General features: G+C 41.0%; 1 protein-coding gene across 1 annotated transcript in view; it reads left to right on the top strand.

The window, feature by feature from the left end:
- Window positions 1-25,941, top strand: part of MYO16 (myosin XVI) — a 411,612-nt gene that overhangs the window by 43,777 nt on the left and 341,894 nt on the right. Inside the window, 2 exon segments of the mRNA XM_032611435.1 lie at window positions 5,760-5,830; window positions 16,379-16,522. Of these exon segments, the coding sequence (XP_032467326.1) occupies window positions 5,760-5,830; window positions 16,379-16,522 (215 nt within the window).

The following is a 25,941-nucleotide window of genomic DNA, read 5'->3' on the forward strand; positions in this document are numbered from 1 at the left end:
GAGAGCAGTCATAGATTGCTGTGCTTTCAGATGTCCACCGCAGCTCCTGTGATCGCCAGAGCGCTTTTACTGTCATCAAGTTGCTATCAAATTACTATCATCAGTGGTTGTCATCAACACAGATACATCACAGTCATATCTAGACACTTAAAGTGATAATTACCAGGTGGACCGCTGGGTTTGGTTATGGTTGGTGACGGTGGGGACATCGGGGAAGACAGCTGCAGACTCTATTAAAGATGACGTATTTTCATCCATTTTTACCCCAATAGCTGAAGATTTCGAGACCGAATGTTTCTTTTTAAATATCAAATCATGCCCCCCACGCAGACATTTCGACAGAGTTTCTGTGGCAGCTTGATGATGAAGCCACAAATATACAATAAATGCTGGAATCAGTTCCAAGCAGCAGCCCTATAAAAGGAGCCCAAACTTCATTATTCTGTTTGGTCCCCAGATGGCTGTTTTTCCTTAGGCTGTTTCCTTGCAGATTTTATCTTAATGGAAAGACTCCCAAGTCGTGGTGGTGTCATTTCACTTGACTGTCGATTCCAACCGTGTGGTTCCAAAGTCGCTATGAACCCATACCTTTTTGGAGAAAGTGTTTTAACGTAAATTTGGACAGTTTCCTACAAAATTAGTTACTGTGAGAACATTAACATAGATCTTGATTCCTGTTGTGGTTCCTGAGTTGAAGGTGACCTTTCAACTCCCTTGTGACATGAGAGGTAAAGTGTCCTGATGCTCTTCATGGTTAAGAACACAATCCTTGGAGTCATACTGCCACACTGTTTTAGATCCACCATGCTACCATCTCAATTTTTAAGCCTCAGTTTCCTTCGCATAATTTATAAGCCTTAGTTTCCTTATCAGTTGTATTGATACTAATACAATTATAGTATTTGTATCAGAGTTGGGAGAATCGATGAAATTCTTGCACTAAAGTACTGAGAGCAGTAGCAGACCCTACGTACTTAGAAAAGCTCAGTGTGACATTTTCTTCAATATATTTTTACACCTCGGTACCTTAGGCAATGTCCCGTTTCTAACCCTTAGCAGAGACATAGAATTTAGCACAGTCTACAGTCTGTGTATGTGAAGAACACGTTTCCTCATTTAGTCAAAAGTTGATTTTGTCTTATTCTTGCGCTGCACCCATGGTATTTGGGGGCAAATACCGGTCTGTATCCAGTCTCCGGTTCTGCTTTAGTTCTGTCTGATAGTGTGAACAATTTGTCAGAAAACAGTCTTCTACCTAGGAAAAGAAGATGCCAGCTTCCCCCTCCTTTTCTCCTGAGGCTGATGTCTGGCTGGGTGAAGGAAGGGCTGGGGCTTATTCATCAGTCTCACCGTGGCAGGAAGGGAGCTCTGCGGTTGCTGCATACAGAGTCCTTCCTGGGCGCTCTTGGCCAATCCCCTAATCCACCTCGGGGCCACCCCCCGTACTGTGCTGGGGCTTTACTCTCATAGAGCCTGAGAGCCGACTGTTGAAATGTCAGGAGTTCATGAGTTGGTTGTAAAACAGTTAAACAAAGCCTGTATTAAAAACTATAGTATATGGGCTTCCCTGGTGGCGCAGTGGTTGAGAGTCCGCCTGCCGATGCAGGGGACGCGGGTTCGTGCCCCGGTCTGGGAAGATCCCACGTGCCGCGGAGCGGCTGGGCCCGCGAGCCATGGCCGCTGGGCCTGCGCGTCCGGAGCCTGTCCTCCGCAACGGGAGGGGCCACGACAGTGAGAGGCCCGCGTAACGCATAAAAAAAAAAAAAAAAAAAAAAAAAAAAAAAAAAAAAACTATAGTATAGGGCTTCCCTGGTGGCGCAGTGGTTGAGGGTCCGCCTGCCGATGCAGGGGACACGGGTTCGCGCCCCGGTCCGGGAAGATCCCACATGCCGCGGAGCGGCTGGGCCCGTGAGCCATGGCCGCTGAGCCTGCGCGTCCGGAGCCTGTGCTCTGCAACGGGAGAGGCCACACCAGTGAGAGGCCCGCGTACTGCAAAAAAAAAAAAAAAAAAAAAAAAGCCACAGGATTTAAAAAAAAATAAAAACTAAAGTATATAAACTTACAGTTAAGTGGATTCTAGTAAAAAACGACGGTAAAGCTCAAAGCGCATCACTTCCTAATCAGTTCACTACATTTTTCTCTTCTTTATGCGCTTGAAGTTATTTACATCTCTTTTGTGTGTGTGATAGAAATGCCACAAAATTGTGAGCTGGGTCACATCTCCTCCCAACCCTGGGTTCAGTGGTGCCACATTGGTAGCTTGAGATCAACCATGGTGGGAGAATTACACCCCGAGAATTGGCCAGTGCCACAAACCAGGGCTTGATTTATTTATCTTCATGGTTGTCTAGAATTTAAAGGAGTGATGGAGGAAATGTTGATGATGCAGGTTACGCTTAAAAATGTATTGTGTCAGTAGCCACTGTATTGTGAACACTGCCAAAAATGTGGTGAACTATGATTACGTTTTTCAGAAACTAATATCTGACTCAGCAAAGACGTCGCTCAGGTCATTGATAGATGGATGACGCTTTGACGTCCTTCATTATTTCACTTTAATCTTACTCAGGAGTTAGGAAATCTTTTCTGTGAGGGTCAGATATTAAATATTTTAAACTTAGTGGTCACATACAGTCCGTGTTATACATTCTTCTGGACATTTTTGGTTTTTTTTATTGTTTTTCCTCACACACCCTTCAAGATGCAGAAATTGTTCTTAGTTCAAGGGCCATACGCTGGTGGCATTTGACCTCTGCCACTCATAGTTTCCTGACCTCTGGCCCATACTCAGTAATGTCAACGAAAATATCAACCAAAACTTCAAGGTCACATTCAGTAGTTGTAACCATAGATTGGCTGTGGATACAGGAATTTTTAGTAAAAATCATCTAAATCATTCTGTAAGAATCAATTGGCTATATGGATATTACAATGAATTGTGGGCTGCACAGCCTTTATAGCAGTAAAATGTGTAGTAAATTCCTAAGTGCATATCCACCCATCTATCCATCCATCCATCCAACCATCCACCCATCCATCCATCCATCCATCCATCCATCCATCCATCCATCCACCCATCCACCCATCCACCCATCCACCCATCCTTCCATCCATCCATCCACCAATCCATCCTTCCTTCCTTCCATCCATCCATCCATCCATCCATCCATCCATCCATCATCTAAACATCTCCATCTCATCTCCATCTCCGTCTGCCCTTGAGCATTCACAAGCACACCACTGTGGCCCACCTGCTCCTGTGGAGATAACCCATGCATGTTCTGTGCTTTGTAAATGGTCTCCCTGAACCAGATGGCTCAGTCCCACCTTGGCTGTCAGTGCTGCCATAGACTCCTCTTTCTGCAGTGGTGGCTCCGATCCCTGTTGTGTCCCAGGCTGGTTAGTCCATTTGGCATCCTCTGACACAGAGCCATGAACCCTCAAGCTGCACTGAATCACCTCCCTCATCTGAGCCTGAACCTTTATTCAGGATTTAAGCTGCAAGTGGGAGCAAGAGACCCCCCTCTAGCCTTTGTGCTGACCTCTCTTATTGTCTTAGTCTGCTCAGGCTGCAGACAGACAAATATACCAGAGACTGGGTGGCTTAAAAAACCCTTTGATTTCTCACAGTGCTGGAGGCTGGGAAGCCCAGGATCAAGGCACCAGCAGATTTGGCTTCTGGTGGTACCCAGCTTCCTAATTTATAGATGACCTTCTCCTCCTTGTGTCCTCACCTGGCAGAGAGAGAGTTCTAGTCTCTTCATCCCCTTACAAGGGCACTAATCCCATCATGGGGGCTCCACCCTCATTACCTCCTAATCACCTCCCCAATGCCCCTCTTCCTGATACCATCACATTGGGGATTAAGCTTCAACATATGAATTTGCGGGGGGCGGGGGGGCACATACATTCAGTCCATAGCACTTACTTACCTAAGGGCTCTTTTCTTCCTTTGCTTAATATCCTGTGATCCTCTTCATTGGCCACAGAATGACTTCCAACTCCTGTAGTGTGATGTAAAATATCCTCCACAACAAATTCCTCCAAGTCACACACAATCCGCCACTCCTAAGGGACTGTTCACTGCCCCTTACTCATCATTCTCCCACCATCCCCTGCATTGTCCTGTTTACCCTCTTTATCCTGCCTTACACATTGTACACTCATCCTTCAATGAATATTGGTAAATTTGTGTTGCTTATATCCTACACTTAAATTCAACATTTAATAATCAAAAGGTTTTGAGAAAATTTAGAGTAAACCTTAAGATATGTGTTCAGTGATATATTATTATGGGTTTCATGACTTGTAGTAATTATACTAATAAAAATCATTTAGTGATCCTCATGCAGTGCCAGGAGGGTGGGTTAGCTTTCCCAGTGGGGCTCGGCCTCAAATCTGTCTAACCCCAAGGCCAGTGTATCACAGATCTATATTATGTGTAATTCACCACATGTGTGCATGGTGGATTCTATGTAGAAATCTGACAGCATTTTACTCATGTTTTAACTATATAACATAATCTTCCCCTCTATTTGTGATCACACTAGTACAGATTCTTTGCTGTAAAGAATCCAGAGCACCAAATAGATATCAGCTAGTTCAAGATGAATGATTTCATTTGCTGAACAAATAAATATTAGGGTAAAGGTGCTATTTTGATTCTGACAAAACCATTGGTAAACATAGTTAATGAACTTTCTGTTGTCACGAACAGACTTTTTAAAATTAAGGGTAAAAGTATGTGAGGGAACAAGATGTGTCTGCCCTCTGAGCTGTACAGTTAGAGCTGGGACGATGGTAACAAACTAGAGATTGGAACACAGGGAAGATTTGGGGTGACGTAGAAAAGAAAGAGTATGTGTTCTGCCGACATTGCGGATTATGGAGAAAGTTAAAGGAAAGACAGTATGCTCAGTGAGGTATGAGTTTGAATGTGAACCATTTTGTACCGTTCTGTGTAATAATGGACTAAAAGAGGAACTTTTGCTTTAGTTGTTTGTGGACAAAGCATGAATGGCTTGTTACGAAAGCTACAATACTGCCGTTAACCGCGGAAACTGGGATAGTGTCTTGGGGAATGGATGGACCTCTTGGAGCCCATGGCAGTTTGCAGAGAATGGGACATAATCCATCTCCCAAGTGCTTTCCGTGTCCTACACAGTCCACCTTTGCTGTTCAATGGAAACGTAGGTCACTTTCCAGCTGTGCTTTTATTCTGATGCATAACATCTGTTTTGATTTGTCTGACATTACTAATTTAGATACACATGGCTTTGGGAGAATGATGGAAACAGGGCTAAGGGGTAATTGCAGGAGGGAAGTTTAACGTACAAAGTGTAAACTTTTATTGTTTTAAGCCAGTGGGTCCTAATGAGTTAAAAAAAAAAAAGTGAAGTGAACTAAATAAAGCATACATGAGCCTAGTGGAGTCCTTTCTTTCTTTTTATTTATTTATTTTTGATCTATAAAGGATGCACAAGCAAGGCCCTTCAAAGAAACAAATGTCAAAGTGTGTTCCCCTTTCTGAGTAATTTGCATGTCTGTAACGGGTCGTGATGCAGACAAACCAACAGATAAGTTTCAATGTGAAGGGAAACACCGCCGCTCTTAAATACACCAAAAGGTCAGATGGCGATTCATCCATCTCCTTTGGCTTTCAAGGCGATTTGAGATTTAGATACTAATGAAATGCTACACCTTTTGATTCAGGATGTTGAAAAAAGATGCCGTGTAACTCTCCTCTCTCATTCTTGCAGCGCTGCGGCTCCTGAAGGAGGGGGCCGACCCGCACATGCCCATGTCTTCAGGAGGGACCCTGCTCCATCTGGTAAGAGCTGTGATGACCGGGTGAGCGTGGGTGACACCAAGTGGAAGGGGAACCAGTTATGGGCTCCAGACTCAGGAGCAAAATGCACGTGTAACTGGTGATGATCAGAACGATGATGTGTTTCAAGTTAACAGGCTTGGATAATGATACATTAATATTTGTTAATTACTCACATTATAGTTTGTAAATAATGGAGTTCAAGTCTCTGCCCTAAAGAAGATGCTTTTGAACATGAATAGTATTCAACAAATAAGCAAGACAATGTTGTATCAATTATAGAGCATTAGGCAGCCATCCTTTCTTTTACTTTGATGTCCTTTCTTTCACTTTCTTTATTGATCCAATGAGCTTTTACTATTCTCTGCTTGTGGCCCAGATCGTATAAATGTGAATAAAACTTTACTACATTCTTTTGGAAACAAGCAGGGAACGACTAAGTGAATAAACAGGTAAGTAACCACATAAACAAATAAATTCAGTAGTTTTACATGCAAGAAATTTTTGCTGATTCAGTTAAGGGCAAAAATGAAGTAAAAGGAGATGTCAATAATTATTTATTCCATTTAGTGGTCTTTAGGGCTAATTTAAAGCTTAAAACTTGATTTTGAAAAATGCCAAAATTAACATAACGTAAAAGCCTAATTGAGAATTGTCTACCAATATTTAAAAAATGCTGTATTTCTCACATTAGAGCAATCCATGTTATAGGAGGTCACGCATCGATCTGATGGAAGCTCCCTAATCTGGTATTGGGTCTCAGCCTTGTCTGCCCCCTGGAATCACCTGGGAGCTGTAAAATGTCAGTGTCTGCCTCCCAGCTCACCCTCAGCCTGGAGATTCCGACTCAATTTTTCTGGGATGCAGATGGAACATCGGGGCGGGGCACAGCTCCCCCAGGTGATTCTAATTTACAGCCAAGGTTGAGAACCACTGCCAACAAGAGAACCTTGTGTCTGCCCAAGACTGGAGGCGTCTGGGGTGCAGGCAGTCATATGCATGCAGGGGAGTGGAAAAATAACTCCGAATATTGATGGGGAACACCATAGAAGAACGTCAGCCATTTCTCTCCAGCATTGACTGAGAGGGAAAGAGAGATTTCTGGATTCCTTTTTCCTTCTCTGGAGTATTTTGGTTTTGAAAGCTCTCTCTTTTCTCCTCCGATCGTTACGTGGCTCGTGTGACATTTTCAAGGGCTCATTAGTCCTGGATCCTAGGTTTGCTTTTGACAAGCAATCTTAGACTAAGGACATGCTGTGAACAGCTTTCCATAGGTAAAGATTCTCCTCTTGGTCACTCTCTTTGGAATCCTTACCAGGAGGTGCAGTACTTAATTAGGTAAGAAGCTGAGAAATAGAAGAATTAAGCGAACACAGTAGTAGATAGTACTGGAGCTTAAACTCTGACCATCTAACTGCAAATACTGTAGTCTTTCCCCGGTAAATTCCCCAGTGATACCTGGATTAAGTTTTCAGACAGCAAATTATTCCAGTTGGGCTAGTGGAAGACAGACCTTTGCTTTGAACAAATCATGTCAGTTCATTGTTGGTATTAACCAGGAATGTAATGTATTCTTACCCTGTGTGTGTGTGTTTGACAGAAAGAGAGAGAAAGGAAGAGAAGTATGGCCACTTCCTCATATATTGGACTGGCCAAAAAGTTCGTTCGGGCTTTTTCTGTAACATCTTACGGAAAAACCTTTTTGGCCAACGCAGTATATGATGTATCCAACTTTAATGAGCACCTAAAACTCAGTCTTCCCAATCAGCAGAGCAGCGGTTGCTTTCTTCACCTTAAATACAGCCAGAATGCTGCCGTCCCTCTTCACCTGGATAAACCACCCTCCCTCTTCCCGGGACCAGCATCTTCTTCCCTCACCTCCCCGGCCCCGTCCCTGTGGACCCTACAGTCTGTTTCTCCCACAGCAACCAGATCGTGTCACTCCGTCAAAATGCCCCAGGAGCTTCCCTTCCCACTCAGGGAAAACTCCAGAGTCCTGAGACGGCCACGTGGAATGTGCCCGCACCTTTGTGCCCTCATCTCCAGGGACCCCCTCCTGCTCTAGCTGGTCCTTTAATGTGCCCACCATGCCCCTGCCCACGTGCTTTCACCATTATTTCCACTGGAACATTCCCCTGCCGAAATCTGCATGGCTCACTCCCCCGCTTGCTTCGCCTCTCTGCTCAAAAATCATCTAACAGAACAACCTTCCGGGGCTTGTCCCAAAGGATACGGCAACCCGTTCCCACCACCCCACCATCAGCTCAGCTTTTATCCGGTTGTTTGTCTCATTCCTTGTAACACAGTTGCCACCAAACAGATCATAGGCTCAGGTGATTATGTTCTGTTTCCCAGACTGTCAGCTCCAGGAGGGCTAGGACTTGGCCTCTCATCACTGTTATATCTGCAGCACTGGGAGAGTGCCTGGCACTTAGTAGGTGCTCAGTAGATTTGTCTGATAGGCACATGAACCCGTTAACTACTTAATTAATTAATATATAATGCTGTGATAGATATTAGGGGTGCAAAGATGCAAAACACAGTCTAACAGAGTTTAGTTTTCTGAGGGAGAAAGAAAAATAAACCATGGATTACAGCAGACCTGGAAGCAGGATAAGCAGGTGATAGAGAAAGAGGAAAATGATGAGACCACTTGGCCACCTTCAGAGGTAGTTCTGAAGCCTTTTCTCATGCTCCTGATAAGACTGAATTACTCTTGTATCTAAGGTCTCATGACACATGATCCTTGCTTCTGCTGTCGATCTTGTCACAATGGATTGTAATTAATGGAGGATGTGCCCTTTTTCTCTGCTGCTAGACTGAATTCTCAGAAACTGTGATGTCTTAGATACTTTTATATCCTTAGCATGTGATGCATGGTAGATACTCAACACATCATAAATGAATGAATGAATGAGTGGATGGATAGATGAACTGTCAGAATATAAGGATCTTTTTGGCTAATGAGAAGGTCAAGGTAACCAAGTCTAAAGGCAGTAGAGTCAGAAGAAAGAAGAAATGAGAAGATGAAGGTGATGAGGTAGATGGGAAGCGCTGCATTAGCTCTGGGTCCAATGCAAACACTATGCATTTTTATACTGTTAGACTTTGTGAGACTAAGATAAAGTGGCTTTGAAACCGGAATACATGTAAGTAAACTTCCTGATGGCTACAGGAATGTGGGCTCAGCACTGAGCCTCCTTTTCCCTGGATTACTGGGGAAGGGTAAGCTGTGACAAAGCGAGAGAGTGGTGTGGACATATATACACTACCAAACGTAAAATAGGTAGCTAGTGGGAAGCAGCCGCATAGCACAGGGAGATCAGCTCGGTGCTTTGTGTCCACCTAGAGGGGTGGGATAGGGAGGGTGGGAGGGAGACGCAAGACGGAAGAGATTTGGGAACATATGTATATGTATAACTGATTCACTTTGTTATACAGCAGAAACTAACGGACCATTGTAAAGCAATTATACTCCAATAAAGATGTTTAAAAAAATGAAAAATTGCAGGTTGCCAGAGAGACAAAATTACAGGGTTTCAAAATTCCTTAGGTACTGAAAAAGGCAATTTCGCCCTCAAAAATGTAAGGTGTGAGCAGCTCTGTGCTCACCCCACCTCTTGGGCATCCTGCAGTATGAAGCCTGTTGCTTTATCAGTGCTGAAGCTCTAATTATATAATGTTAGAGCAACGTCTTTGAGAAAATGGCATCGTATGTGCATGCAGGGCATCAGGAATAAACCGTGGAAGTTGTTGAGATTCCCCAGAGTTTCGCTTGTTTAACTCAATTATTATTCACTGAGCACCTCACTGTAAGTGGAGGTTTTGGGAAGACTCCTGGTAGAAATGCCACAGTAACTTTTAAGTTGGAGATGAATAATTCCCTCTGTATTAAAGGTAGACAATTGACAAACAGGTTTTAATATTTTTTCATCATATACAATCTTTAGTTTTATCATCTTTTAAATAAACTTTCAACAGTAAGTCTGAATTTGCATGTTTATCTACTCTTCATTCAATAATTTATGAATCAAGTGTATCGCAAGTATCCGGTACCATTAGAGGGGAAATAATGCCAACAAGTAACGATATCTGCACCCTAAGATTTTAGTCTCTGTGAGGGCAATATAGAAAAAACTCAGCTGTAACTCTTTGGAAGGAACAATGCTATGTATGGAGTTGAAAACAGAATCACATGGAACTTTGCTAAAATGCCATCCAGAGTTTTGCGTTATGACCTTTCATACATAAGCTACGAAGGAGGAGCTCCTGGGTGTAAGGAAACCCTCTTGCATGGAGTATGAAATGCGAGTTCTTTTGATTCTGTGCTGTGACAGCAGGAGACCATAGTGAAGCTTAAGTGAAATACATTAGAAATAGGAAAATCTTCTTTCTTTTACTTGGTGAATTGTCATTTTAACATAAAGGCAGGCATTTAAGCAGTGGAGTTCCACGTCACTGATGAAAACAAGCTGCAGTGGATGTGCAAATATGCCCAAGCTATTTGGTAAATGTCACAAGCAGATTAGAGAATAGTATATATGTTACACTCAAGACAGGTAGACATGGTGGCAGGGAGGAGAGCAGAGAATCTTTTCAACAGCTGTGAAAATCTTGAAGAATAGACAAGGAATTTTTAACAGTGACAGGTTGGGGAGGAGACAGGATCTCATTTTTTACTCTTTTACATATAGCTTGAATGTTTTAAATGATAAGCATGTATGTTTCACATAATGAAAGAAATTACACTGTCGTGGGCCCGGGGTTCAGTCCCTGGTTGGGGAACTAAGATCCCACGAGCTGTGCGGCATGGCCAAAAAAAAGATGAAAATAAAACAAATTAATACAGAATACTTCTTAGAACTATGTTTTTTTTAGAAGCTTAAATTCTAAAAGTTTCGATCACTCTATTCTTACAAGAATATCTGGGTCTCCGAATCGGGCTGTTCTTCGGGCTTTCTTCTGAGTTTCTCGGAAGTCTCAGGAGCTGTAAGAAGCAGAGATTATTAGCAGTTTACTACAGCAGCAGCAGTTCAATGGCTTCATATCTTTAAAATCAAGCAGAAAATATTATGCTATGAAAAGAAGCAGAATATTAGGACTCTGGAGACAATGTTTAAAGGAATATCTTACTTTAGAAACCACCTAGGTATTAAAGAACAAAAAGAGTCCCTACGTAGAAGTTATCCATACTTTGCCCTGCTTGCCAGAGCGTCTGGGCATTGACCATGTTACTCCTTTGCTTTCCCAGGAAAACAAGGGTAAAGGTTGCAGGGGTACCTTCTAGCAAAAAAATGAATCCTACCAGAAGACAACATGCCCTCTCCAGGGGCTTTTCCTGGAGAGTTCCTTGGGGTAGGTGGAATGGGGGGGAACATCCATCCAGGACAGTGCAGCAGAAAGAGAGGCAAACGAAGAGGCAAGATGGAAGTGAAAGGACGATGTCACTGAGAAACAGAGAGCTGGGCCGTTCTGATGTCTGGTGAGACTGCAGGATGCTGCAAGGTCCTGGAATGGGAAGTAGAGTTGCCATTGGCTGTGAACAATGACCCCTTTATGTTTTTTCAAGGATTCAAATTCCCGACTGTGCTTTGCTTTTTAAAATCCCACATCTCTTTGGTCCATGAGAATCATGGCATCATAACTGGAAAGTCTGAGTTCAGGATGTAGATCAGTATCCAGCTGGATCCTGAATGAAAATCATACCTTTGTTCTGCAAACTGTGGGTGCATTTTTATTGTGATGGCCCACGTGCATATGACCTAAGGGGTGAAAAAGCAACGGAAGAGCAAGTTGTGGAGATCCTTGGAAGGCCGTCAGAAACTGAAGGGAGTGACTTTTCCATTTTGAGTAAATAGATCACACAGAACTGGTTCATTCAACATCAATTATAAAAAAGAAAAATTCCCAAGTGAAGTTACTGGTGAGATTTTTGTTGTATTCTGTTTTGTTTTATCTGTGTAACAGTGGAATTCTATTTGTAAAGAATCAGAACCCTTTCTTACAGGGTGAAGGCAATTAGACACAGACTTCCTGGGACTGTGCTCCCCTCCAACAAAATTTTCAATCAACCAGCATTGAAACCACTGGTGTGGATCTTTCTAGGAGAATTGGAGTGTCGCATCCTGAAAGGTTCTCTCTTAGGGAAGTCTGAAACTCCCCCACTCAGAGAGGCCTTCCTTAAGCAAAGAGTTCCAATCATTTAATTGACTCTCTAGACATGCCAGGTTTCATGAAATCCCACGAATGGCTATTTTCATCCCTCCTCAGTGTTTTTCAGACTGTTTCCTACTCTGGGCTCTCCTCTGAGGCGGCTCCATGGCTGACTGGACTTGCGCATCTTATCTCTCTTTTGACTGCCTCTTTTGACTGCCCCCTTGAATGTAAGCTGTTGATTAGGGAGGACATCTAGTTCATAATACCAACCCTCTGGCTTGGCGTATGGTGGGGATGTGGCAGGTCCTCAGTGGATACGTATTTAATCAGTGGGTTATGAATGTCTCAACCCCTGCCCCTTAACCCTCGTGTTCCCATACTTAATTGTCCAGTTCTTACCAGGCAGCTGGGGACCCTCTGCTGTGACTCTATAGAATGCTCTGTACACCCTCCATCTCATTGAACTGTACTGTCTATTTCTCAAGGGTGATTACCATGTCATGGTCCTTTACGGATACATTGCCAAGCACAGTGCCTGGAATACAGCATTGCCTAATAAAATCTTGGCGATTCACAGCGAAGCAAACCAGTGTTGCAGCTGGAGGAGCAGAGTTTACGTTCACGGAAAAGGATAACAGTGTTATTAGGAGTTTAAAATTTCAGGATGTACATCAGGGGTACATCTGAACCTCTTTAACAACGACCTGTTCCATAATTAGAGTCTGGTTCCATTGGCCTGAAGCTGTGCTGTTTGGAATGCCGGTAGAAATAATAACTGTACTTCATCGCAGAGTTTTCTGGATAGTTTATCGATGGCAAGGTCATCTGGAGTATAAATACTTACCAGAGAGAAGATACATGCAAAGCAAAAATGATAAGAAGTATATTCAAGATGACACTGTAATGAATATGATCCTTCAATGTGATATAGTGGCAAAGAAATGGAAGTGACTTGGCAGAGATCCAAGCACTGGCTGAAAAGGACGGCCCATGGGATTGACACTGAATGCACAGGACCATATGGAAGTTCCAGAGTGATGTCAAAAATTTTGGAAATTGCAACAGATTTGAATTCGTTTTGCTACTGATATAAATCTCTACCTCTCTGCCTCTCTGTATCTCTCTCTCTCCCCTCTCTCTGTCTCTGTCTCTTTCTCTCTGTCTCTGCCTGTCTCTGATTGTAGAAATGTTTTTGAACCACTGAAACCCCATAAACACAGGACAAGAAAATGGAACTTGGCTAATCCAAATTGACTGTGTAAATCCTGTTGCTTCTCCTCCCCCCAGAGCTGCCAGGCGGTGCAGAAATATATAGTTTTTAATATTAGAACAACGCCTGGCACATGGTATCCACTCAGTAAATGAATCTGTATCAAATTGGTTGTTGTCCTAGTACCTCTTTGCTGGTCTCCTCTGTCCCAGCGGCTTTGTAATCAACACAGAGGAGGGAAAATAGATACTGAAAATAGATAATCATCGAGAAAGCTTACGTTACCGTAGATCTGACTCCAGTTTAAAAAAAAAAAAACTGGCAACAGATAACTTACATTTGTGAACCATAGGATTTGGTGTGTGAACACAGCGTATATCGAATTTTTGATTTTCTGAGGGTGGATTTCAGGGTCGTTCAGGACATGCCGCTCCTGAGTCAACCAGAACTAAAACATGTAAAATACCCCTTATGATAATGTGGAGGGAAAAGACAACACATTTGAAGTTTAAAATCGTCTTTATTTGTGATTTGGTTTCTATAGTTCTCAGAGTCTTTGGGGTTGAATCAGTAATTCACATTGTAGTGGGTTTTTATACGTTGAGAAATACCACCGTTGTTTACAAACTTAAAAATGAGTGAAAGGATGCGTTGCCAGAGAAATTGTGAACTACTGAGCTGGTGTTGAAAGTGTAAGTGGTCACTTTCTAACTGTGGTCAATTCCATGAACGTCTCAGAGGAAGGAGCTGTCGGCCATGTTGTTTTCTAAGTGTACCCTAAGAGGCAGAATGGAATATTCTGGTCACGGATTGGGACTGCAGAATTTAATATTTCAGCGTGGAGCTAATCTTGGTCATGAGGAATGGGCAACTAAAGTACAATGTAGGTGAAGATTCCTGAGTACCGGAAGGAAGACATTTTTAAACTCTCGTATAGGGTGGGTGACCCAATGTACTTGATGCTTCATTGTTTGGTGGTGCTCAAAAGTGGAGCAAAGACCGTGGTCGTGGTTCTGAAGCCTTTGATGAAGGCTTGGACCAGGTTGGGGGAAGAGCATTGTATGTAAGGACAGAGTGAATCTTAGAAAGAAGCACGTGAAGGTGAACATGCAGTGATCTAGAAGAATCAATGATAAGCTGAGAAAATAATCCAGCTTCTTCAGGGTCCTAGGAAGGAATAACTTTACCTGCACAGGGGAAGGCTCCAGGAGAGATGGTGTTTCCAGAGAGATAGATTTCCACTTAGGTTCTCTGGACATTTCCAGATGAGGAACGTTTGCTTGAAATGGACTGTTCCAGAGGTCCAGTAGAAGGAAGAGTGTGTGGACGTGAGGCGCCTGGGAGGCAGGTTGGTCGAGGCGCTTCAAAATTCAGGACAGGCTTCATGGCGTGTGCCTAGTACTTAGAAGGGCCCAAGCTTGCTTTCATGCTCTGCTGTCGCCATCTTTAAATTCTTAGGAATATTTGAATAAAGGGCCCTCTATTTTCATTTTGCATAAATTATGTGGCTAGTCCTGCTTGGCACTTCAAGAAGGAGATGACAGTGACAGGAGGAGCTGGGGACTTGTCTCCAGGTGGAAATAACTGATGTTGTCTGAGTTCTGTTGAGGGTGACAGAGCGGGGCCTCAGCCATTCTTATGGTTCCATAAAGTGTCCCCAGAAATTGCTAAACATGGTGAAAAACTGCCTGAATTGGGAGGGAGATTTTCTAGCTTGATGAAAATTCTTTCTAGGGAGAATGACGTTTACTATATAGCTATAATACTGTAAGAACATTGTACCAGGAATATTCAGCCATCATCATCTTTGCAGACAAGTGTGATTAGAAGGTACTTATTGCTGTCAAATTATTATTCACGATCCTTTGAAATGTGAATCTAAAACTTACGTCACTTGAGAGGGCGGGTATCACTTTAAACACGGTATCTAATTAACTATGTTTTGGTAAAAGACTGAAAGCTAAACCTTAGGTATCGTTGAATCATCACTGTGGATTTCTGACGTGCAGGTTGAGGACATCTTGACAGGCACAGAAGGACGAGGTCACATCCGTTTTGATTATGCAGGGAGCTATCAAAACGAAAAAGAGAGAAGAATAGGAATTACTTGCATATGAATTTCCTAAAAGAAATTGGGTCCAGGCCCCAAATTCTAAAATGGATGTATTAGCTTTTATTCTCTGGTCCTCACCTTATCAGTCTTTGTACCCAAACCTGCAGTGAGTGTGGATGGGGTCATGGTTCACATCATCAGGCCCTGATGGTAGGGACCATTTGTTATTGCTACACATGACATGGAACATCAGATACACAGATATCTTAGTTCAAAACTGAAACTAATCCTTCAAGGTTCATGTGTTTGCCATTGCCCCAAGTGCTTCCACGTGTCCCCAAAGTGGCACCCCTCAAATCTCCTTCCATATGGAATGTGCACCGTGATTTTGCATTGTCCTTTTTGTACATTCTTGAGAGTACCAGCGAATGAAGAAAGATATGGAGATTCTTCAATGACTGTGTTATAATTGTGAACCACAATTCATGTATCTTTTTTTAAGTTGGAGTATAGTTGATGTACAATATTATATGAGTTATAGGTGTGCAGTATAGTGATTCATAGCTTTTAAAGTTTATACGCCCTTTATAGTTATTATAAAGTATTGACAAAGTTCAAATCTTCTGCCTACTTTTTAAAATTGGGCTGTTTTCTAATGACTAATTATAAAGGTAATTAAATAATAACAAAAGCATACATATATCTCTGTAGTACCCATTTCCTGTGCTGTCAGTCTGAGGGGTTATCAATCAGTTTGAAGTTTTCCCACAACTCACTGAGGCTCCGTTCATTTATTTCATCATTTTTCTCTCCGTGTGTCATTTTGTATAATTTATATTACTGCCTTCAAATGACTAATCTTGTCTTCTATAATATCTAGTCCATTTTTCTTTCCACTGTCCATGGATTCAATTTTCCTTTCAGTCTTACATATGCTTCTTTCCTTGTAGGTTAGTTAGGGAACATGAATACATTCTTCCCCAGTTTAGCTCCACCTCCCAAGTTCAAAAATTGGCATTGAAGTTGTATACCTGTGGAAAGGAAATTTGGATTAGGTTTATTCCAAATAAACCTATCGTAGTTTGTTATCATAGTATACTTTCTTTTATTTCTTTTTTTCTTCTTTTTTCAGTGTGCCCGGTATGATAATGTCTTCATTGCAGAGATCCTGATTGACAGAGGGGCCAATGTCAACCACCAGGACGAAGATTTTTGGACACCAATGCACATTGCCTGTGCCTGTGATAACCCTGATGTTGTCCTACTGCTTGTGTTAGTAAGTAAAGCAATTCCGTTTATTACCATTCGAAGATTGATGGCATATAAAAGTCTGCATATTTAACCAATAATACTTCACAATATATAATACTTCAGGTGAGAAAAAAAATGCGTGTATATGTCATCACTTATTTGCCTGGAATTCCAAGATAATTAGAGACTGAGGTTGTGGGTCACCACATAGTTCATAAAAGAAATTGTGTAGACGTCACACCAAGCTCTATTCCTCTTGCCTTTTTCTTGGAAATTATATGCCTTGGTACCTCGCAAGTCAGTGCTAGCTAAAATGGTTTGATGACTGTTGTTTTGTCTCTCAATTCATTCTTCTAATTTTTAGCCAGACTAGGTGTATGATAGTAAGGCTCATATTGAATCTTCTTCTCTTGCTTAAATCTAGCAAAGAAGTGTCTACAGCTTTTGTTTACATGAAAGTGAAAACTCTAAGTATAAAAGTCACTGGAGGGCTTCCCTGGTGGCGCAGCGGTTGAGAGTCCGCCTGCCGATGCAGGGGACGCGGGCTCGTGCCCCGGTCCGGGAGGATCCCACGTGCCGCGGAGCGGCTGGGCCCGTGAGCCATGGCCGCTGGGCCTGCGCGTCCGGAGCCTGTGCTCCGCAACGGGAGAGGCCGCGACAGTGAGAGGCCCGCGTACCACACACACACAAAAAAAAAAAAAAAAAAAGTCACTGGAGTTATTTGTTGTCATTGTCTTGAGTTACAGCTTAGACCCTGACGTGGGTCCTCGCACCTGCTATAATTATTTTAGAATTGGGATTCTTTCTGATTAGTTTATCTCTAACAAAGGTTTTAAGAAATTATGCAGGATATTTTAGAAAGCATACTAGAATATAAGAGTACGAATGAATGATTTGCTTTTTTCCCCTTTATTAATAAAAATTGCATAATTCCTTAATGATTTTCTGTTATGTGCCTGGCTTTTCACATGAGCCCTCAAAATTTCACATACAAGCAAATTGGTGCTCAGAGATATTAAGCAACTTGCCATAGGTCAAAAAACAAACGATATCCCTGAACTTAAGGTCATTGTCCAAAGTCTGTCCTTTCTCCCCAGGGTCATGCTGCCTGTCTTAACAAATTACCACCTACTTGATAGCTAAATACAAGAGAACTTTATTCTCTTACATTTTGGAGGCCAGGAATCTGAAATCAAGGTGTTGGCAAAGCTGTATGCCCTATGTCAGCTCTAGGGAAGAATTCTTCCTTGTTTCTTTCTAGCTCCTGTGGATCCCTTGCAGTCCTTGGTGGTCCTTGGTTACAGATGCATCACTCCAGTCTTTGCCTCCACCATCACGTGACCCTGTTCCTTGTGTCTCTGTGTCCAAATACCCCTCTCTTTTCTTTATAAATGCACCAGTCATAGGGTTTAGGGTCCACCTTAACTCAATAACACCTTATCTTACCTTGATCTGCAAAGACCTTATTTCCATAGAAGATCACTCACAGATAGTAGCCTTAGGACTTGAACATATCTTTTTTTTAAAAAACACAATCCCACTACACTGCTTTCTTCCCCCTTTTAAAAATCCTAAGCAGAAGCCTTGTAGGATAAAGACTATGAATGGAGATTTCCTTAATCTTGTAAGAGGTTTAATTTGGTCTAGTTTAGTCTAATTTGTCCCTCAAGAATTTGTAAACTTTTTTTGTTTTTATAGTAGAAGTGTATTATATCACTAGAAATGTGTTCCTTTCAACTCCTGGAAGATGGCAGCTATAATAAATAAATAAGGAAAGGTAAAGGAAATAAAGACAATTTAGCTTGAAATAGAATCATTTGGGGGAACTAGTACTCTACAGGAAAACACATGAAAAGGTACTTAACTCATTTATAAGAACAAATCTTCACTTTATAGAACCTGAGCCTAAGAGGAATTAAACTAACAAGTCAGCACAAAGGCAGTGAGATCTACTTAGTATTTGCTTAGTATTAAAGGAAAATTTAAAACACATCTCAGAAGGGAACTCTGTGGTCTTTTGAGTGATACTGTGAAATTATCAACTGTGAACTCTTTGGAATTCTCAGAGCTCATAGGACACCAGGCTAGATTTTTAAAGAAATGGCTTGGTCTATAGTAGTTGTTTGAAACTTTTTTTTTGGGTAGTTCAACCACTGGATGACTTGGGCGAAGCTGGGCTATAATTATATGAGAATGAGATAGAAGAGTTAGATTCATAGCTTTTGTGGTTTTCCTATGTTTTTATTTTTTTTTTCTGAATATTAGTCGAGAGATTCAGAATATTAGTTGAGAGTCACTTTTTCAAGGCCCGTCTCCATTTATTTTCTCTCAGTACTTATGATTAGTTACACCAAATTAGGCTATTTTCATTTCACTCATGCAATTCTCAGGAACCAATATTCACGTGACTGAGCTTGAATTCTTAAAATCCTTCTTCCATTTCCTCAATGTACACTGCTGGATGAAGACTTCCCCTTCCTGAGTTCTGAGAGTTTGTCAGCCCTTAATTTCACTGCCAGCCAAGATTTCCTTCCTTCATTATAGAATATCTGTTTCTTCTTTCTGATGGAACAGAGTAAGAGGATCTACCTTCTTTGTAGAGTCTGCGCTGAGTCCTGGTCTAGGCATCTCATAGGATTCTTACAATGTCACAGGGACAGCCAAGAGAAGGGCTGAGTACATGGCAGGGTTGTGATTTCAAGGTGCAGAAGCTATAACTACTTGCAGATGACTTCCCTTCAGCATATAGGGACTGTTGCCGGGAGTAGCATGGGTATCAGAAATACCACTGATAGACTAGAAGTAGCAAATAACTTGGACCACCCAGACGGCAGGAATGAAGCATGTTTATAACCAGAGCTGGGATTAGGGCAGCCCGTGAGGACTGGTACCTGGGGTATCAATTACACTATAATTATAGAAATAAGTTAGACATATAGTGGCAAATTACTTAGGTCTTCCTTGTGACTCTTTGCATAACTGAGGAAATATACATGTGCCTTGCTCCCGTTGAGGTTAAACAGTGTCTTCCAAGGAAAATCAATAAGCACTGGCACCAGTCCCATTTCCCAAAACAGATAGAAAAATAACAACAGTTTGAAGAAGTACTAAATCATTGTCCTGAATGGGGACACCCTCATGTCATTGTCAGACTCAATGATAGCTCCATTTTGATGAGGTGAGTTCTCTACACTCCTTTTTTTGTACTTTTATTGTATTCCCCTATTCTTTGGCATTCCCCCCCAGTTGCTGCTAGGATCGTCAGCACGTGGCCTGAGCTCCTTTTTCTTTCACATTATCGTGTATGTTGTGCTTGTTTAAATACAATTTACTTTTCCCTTTGTTCTCGTGTGACACAGTTTCTGTAACTCTACTTGTTCCCCTGGCAATGAACTCAATTTTATTAATGGCCAGTTGCCTTTATAATAAATATCTCTTCTGCCTAGAACAATTTGATTTATATTCATTAATTATTTATCGAGCTGATATCAGTGGTGTTCATTAGGGAGCTCTAAGTTAGGCATTACCTAAATTATTAGCTTCCAGCAAGTCACAGAAGTAACTAGCTGGTGCATACATGGCTATTTGTTAAAACAGTGCCAGCACTTTATAGAGACTCAATGTATATATATCAATACTTGCTGAATACATACACAAGTGGCTGAAAGAATGGCAGGCCAATTTTTGGAAGTCAGCCTGAATTTAATATTGACATTATTAACTCATGTTATATCTAAAAAAAACCTGTCTTATAGCCACATTCATCTTCCTACACATTCTGGAATTCTTCATCCTACACTTGTATTTAGAAGTGCTTGCTTCGGCACACATGATCTCAATGTCAGATGATACTGCTTTTCTTTACCAGGCGGAATTGAGAGCTAGAAACTGGATTTACTTCATGTGTAAACATAGAATTAAATCTGTAATTGTCAGGTTATTAACATTTTCATGGTCTGCAATGCCCTATTTCTCACACCATAGAATAACCCAACCTCATATGCAAAGTTATATATGTGCCCGTTGCTGTTATTCATTTACTGATGACTGTCTGTAATCATTAACTAATATATATTGATCACCAACTATCTTTAACATAATTGCTGCCGTCAAGGAGGTTACTGTTTGTTCATTCATTCATTCATTCAGCAAATATTTATTGAGTGACTACTATGTTCTGGGTGCTACACAGTGAATAATAAGACATTTTACATTATAGAACAATGACAAAAACAAACCAAAGCAAGTAATGTACGTGTAACCACTGAGTAACTTGACTAACGGATTCAGCAAATCTGAGTAGCCTCATTACCACCATGTCATAACTAGCCCACCATCCATCCACAGTAATAATTTGCTTTCAAGTAAATGTGGGTGAAATACATCATCATAAATCGTAATTATGTTCCTGCTAACCACCTCAAAAGAAAGATTTATTTTACTTCCAGAACTAAAGGCCGTCGTACATTGTTTAGTGCTGCGTGTCCAGTCTTCTTTCCATTTTCCAAACTGATGAGTAAGGGACACTATGCACTTACATATTTGAGTGCCTTCTGTTCTGCACTGAGGGGGTCAGCAGTGAATAAAAGAAGCACAAATCCCTGCCTCTTTGGAGCTTACGTTCTACTGGGGAGAAACAGGAAAAAACACCTAAGTGGACGAAGTGTACAACGTGTCAACTAAAGCGAAATGTTGGAGGGGCAAGGAGAGAGGGGTAGAGAGTCTTAATGGATGTCCTGATGGAGGGGTGACATTTGAGCTGTGAGCCTCGTGGACTGTGGGTGCATCGTGGGCTGGGCAGAGGCAACGGGTGAGGGCAAGCTGTGGGGCAGTGGCTCGTGTTAGAAGAAGAGCAAAGGAGACCAGGCAGTTCTCTCGTGGAGTGGATGCGGGCAGGGCAGAACGAGAAGTCAGAGAGTCGACGGGAGCTCATCAAGCCCCTTGCTTGGACGTTAGAATTTACTTTTACCCCAGGTAATGAGGGGGCCTGTGGAGGGTTTTGAGTGGAGAGGTGACATGATATGACATCCATTTAAAAAGATCCACTCTGGCTGCTCTGTTGAAAATACACAAAGGGGCGGGGGGAACTCTTAGGGGACGCTGTCTCACTGTCCGGGCCAGACATGGTGCAGGTGGTGAGAAGTGGCCGCCATGTGGGAGTATTTGGAAGGTCGAGTTGTCAGTATTTGGTGTGGGATTGGATTTGGGGCTTGAGAGAAAGAGCAGGAGTCAGGGAGGGCTTCCACTTTGTTGGCCTGAGAACTGCAGGGTTGGAATCTGTTTGCTGAAATGGAGAAGGTGTTTAGAATAGCGTGAGGGGTATGGGGTTATGTTTAAAAAGGAATGAAAAATGTATTTGAATCACATATTTTTCAAGTTCTTCAGGAAAGCATTATCTGTAGAAATGTTCATTGATTTGCAAGGTAATTGTTTATTGTGAGCTTTTGTGAAGTGGAGATGTATGTATGCGTCACCATCATATACTAAACGGCATTAGATCGTTGCTATTTTAATTGAATCACAAATGGTTTCATGTTTTGGAGTAGATATAGCTACTGTGAATGTTGTCAGTACTTTTGCCAGATCTACAAAACTCAAGCAGATACTAATAATTAACTTTTATACAGCCCTCCCTATACGATGAGTGTTTTTCTATGTGCTTTATAATTATTAATTCACTGAGTCCTCGCAGAATCCTGTATGTATGTGCTAGCTTTTTCCACTTTTACTTTTTATAGGTGAGGCAACTTAGTGAGGCTAATCTACATGCTGAAAGCCAGTTGGTAGTGGTAGAGGCAAAATTTGATCCCATGAAGGCCAGCTTCAGGACCTGAACCCTGACCACTCTGATGTGCTGCCGTGTTGCTTATGATAGAATTCATATGGAGCTACAGTCCCCAGAGTGGGCAAATAAGATCACTATTTGTATTGCAATATTATACATTTCCCATTAAAACACGGTTTTCTGACTTGAGTACTTAGACTATGGGAGGAAAGTTAAGAAGTATTATGATACATTGTAATACAGTATTCGTGGTGGTTCTGTTCTATAAAATCATCGCAGACACTGACTTAGTGAATACAAGACCAGGCTCCTAGGGGACTTACAGTGTTAGGTTCCTGCGTGCCTCTGCTCACAACACACGCATCAACAGATCTGTACAGCTTCATTTTTTTACGACTGTATTTTTAGCGCAAACTTTATTTTTTGTGTGTTTCTGTTTAAAGACACCTAATTTAAAATATGTTGTTGACTCATAAACCTTGAACTCACGGCAGTAACACTATAACTCGGGCCTGAAAAAAGCTTATGCAATGCACATATTTTCTATTAAGGCTCTTCACAGCCTCCTTGCCCATGGAAACACTAGACAGCACTTCTGCACTACGGTTGGGGGCCACTTGAAACAGTGAAATCACCAAGAAAAAGCTCAAACACACGAAAAATGGCACTGAGTGGACTGCAGTAAGACCAGTTTTTTACACTATGAGAGCTGAAACAAGAAGGCAGAGCAAGGCCTCATGGGACCTGAGCTTTGAATGTGTACCTTGGGTGGCTAGAATTTTCCACCACTCTGCATATGCACGGATGACCAGCAAAGCACCATCAGTGTTGATTTGGGATTACAAACTAATTCTAGCAAGTAGGCAAGTTCACAAATATAAAATCCATGAGCAATGAGGATTGACTGAATTTATTACTAAGTAAAACAATTGACCGATTTTAGGATTTTAATTGTGAAATAGAAACCATCTAAACCCAGTGTATTTTAGGAATTGGGGTGGCTCAAAAAATGATGGATTTCTACAGTATATTTTCAAAATTTAGACTTTTTAGTACCATTATTATTTTCACAATTTCCATCACATAGTTGAACAGGGTTTTGCAGTTTCCTAGAAGTTTCATAGATAGCTCACTGAGTATGTGGAGCACATCTATGACAAAAGCAATGCACTTAATATATTATCCCTATTTTTACATAAAGAAATCTAATATCAGAGAGGTTATGTAGTAGAATAAAATCTCAAATCTAAATGTTTTCATTCCCAGTAAAATATTTTACTGCATTATTATTTTTATATTTAATGTAGAATTACATATTCATATAATTCTATATAATATACATTCTATTAAACAAAATGTGACCACAGAATTTTCACTTACCTTATTTTATTGAATATTTGAGTATCTCACATATGTAAGTTTTTAAAATTTTCATTGTACATTATCCAGTTTTTAAAATATTTTCTAAGCAGTGCCATATTTGAACACCAATGCTCTATAACTCAAAATTTGTTAAGAGTATTTTTTTAATAATTCTATAGTAATTTGCTATTTCTCAGACTTTGCTATTTCTGTTATCCAAGAGGAAATCACAAAGGCTGAAAAGTGGTTAACTCAGACCAGTCTCTTTAAAATTTTGACTTCCTATTTATTTCAACATGGTCGTAATATATACATATGTGTGTGTGTATATATACATATATATTTCTGGCATGTTGTATCAGTGCATCTATGCCGTGAATCAATACTTGTAAATATCAAAATCTGCTCAATCACTTGCCTGCGGAGAGAGGAACAATAGACTTTTCTTTGCTATTTTGTACCATGTGATTTCACAGAGAATCGTTTCTTAATAGCATTGCTCAATTTTCACTTATTTACTGATATGACTTTGGATTACAGGGTTACATTTATCCGTGGCATGCTAGATCTGAATTTTCACATTTAATTTTCCGTTGTGGCCACAGTTGCTAAGCTTCTCTGTCCTGTTAACAGTTCTAAAGCTGTGACAAATATGCCTGTTTTAACAGCCCATTGCATTTTGGACCATAAGAAACAAATTAATTTTTATATTGGTGTTAATTATTTTAGAAGGAAAATAATTTATTTGACTAAAACACTGAATGACGCTTCTTTTGGGGTAAAATGATTACCTATGTTCCTGACTAATCAGCTCAGGTTTTTCTCTTTTTTATTGAAAATTTTGGGAAGAAATGCTTTGATACTTCACATGTCTTAGAACCATTTAATAAACCTTACTATAAAGGGTATCTATTATACATAATGTCAAAATATGACTAATAAATAACTGAAGGACAAATTGTTTTATTTTTCTTAAGGGGTGACAGGGAATGGTGAATTGCTGAATTATTAGTATTACATATTACCAGGAGATCTTTTAAGATATTTTCACTCCCTGAAATCAGAACGTGTAGGAGGAGATATTAGCAAATCAATAGTCATTTACTAAGTGAGGCTCAGTAATATTAATACTATCATCGTTTCACTTCAGTAACAATGGAATGATTACTTGAAATTGCAGTGAATGTTTTCTTCATCCTTGGCCTTTTGTGTTTGAACATCTGATGTTAGTAATTTCTCTGCCTGTTGGCTGGAGTGTGTCATGCTCTGTGTTTAATGGGCAGAGTGGGACTAGATCATTATAATGGGTGCTGCAGGCGACTGACTGCTGGAACCTAGCAATTCCACCCTAAATGAAATAGCAAATGATGTTTCAAAAACACGTATTGCTCACGTTGTGTCAGGTGGCCAAGTTGATAGATCAACATTAAATTGTTCCAAAACTTCACTCATTCATTGCTTAGACTGTTTCCGGGTTAAATCCTAGTATAAAATTTTTTATATTGTTTAGTTCTAAATTACCCTTTCCATCACTTTGATTTGTTAAATATTAGAACACAGGGTACCCTGCTGTTTCAGAACGTTATACTCCTCCCCAGAAAATAAGCTAAAACTGAATAGCTTATGGTAAGTCTGATTTTCCAGTAGGAACTGTGGCAGAACACCTGGGCATCACTCAACTTTTTATGTAAATGATGACGTGCACACTGTATTTAATCTTATCTTCAGATGTTGATCTTGCCTTCAACCTCTCTGAGAAAATTGAGGTCTTCGGGCTTGAATGCCTTCAACTTCCTCCTAAAAACTATTGATTTTTTCCCTATATATATTCACTGGCTTTCTTCCGTCCTTAAAGAGGTGTTTGTTCTCCTTTTTAAGCTAACTCCTTCTACATCCTCTTTAGATTCTGCTACTTGCCCCTTCTCCAAAGATTTCTCCTTCATCATTTATTGAGTTTTCATTTTCGTAGTCACTCCTGTATCCTTTTCCTTTAAATTAATTCATGGTTATGTTCTAGTGATTTCCATTAGTTAAAAAATAAGAAGAAAAAAGCCTGATCAAACTTCTGTCCTCGGATTGTCACCCTGTTGTCCTCTCATGTTCGTAGCCAAACTTCTCTGGAGGACAATATGCTTTTTCTGACCCCAATTTATGGCCCCTGTCGCCCCATCCAGACAGTCTGGTCTCTCTTCACTCAGACCCCTCAAAATGGCCCTTTGCCGAGAATACTTGGACATTTTTGTGATGAGGTCAGTGGACACATTTCATGGTTTATCCTACTTAATGTATCTCACTAG

The sequence above is a fragment of the Phocoena sinus genome, chromosome 18 (genome assembly GCF_008692025.1).
Source record: "Phocoena sinus isolate mPhoSin1 chromosome 18, mPhoSin1.pri, whole genome shotgun sequence".
Taxonomy (NCBI): Eukaryota; Metazoa; Chordata; class Mammalia; order Artiodactyla; family Phocoenidae; genus Phocoena; species Phocoena sinus.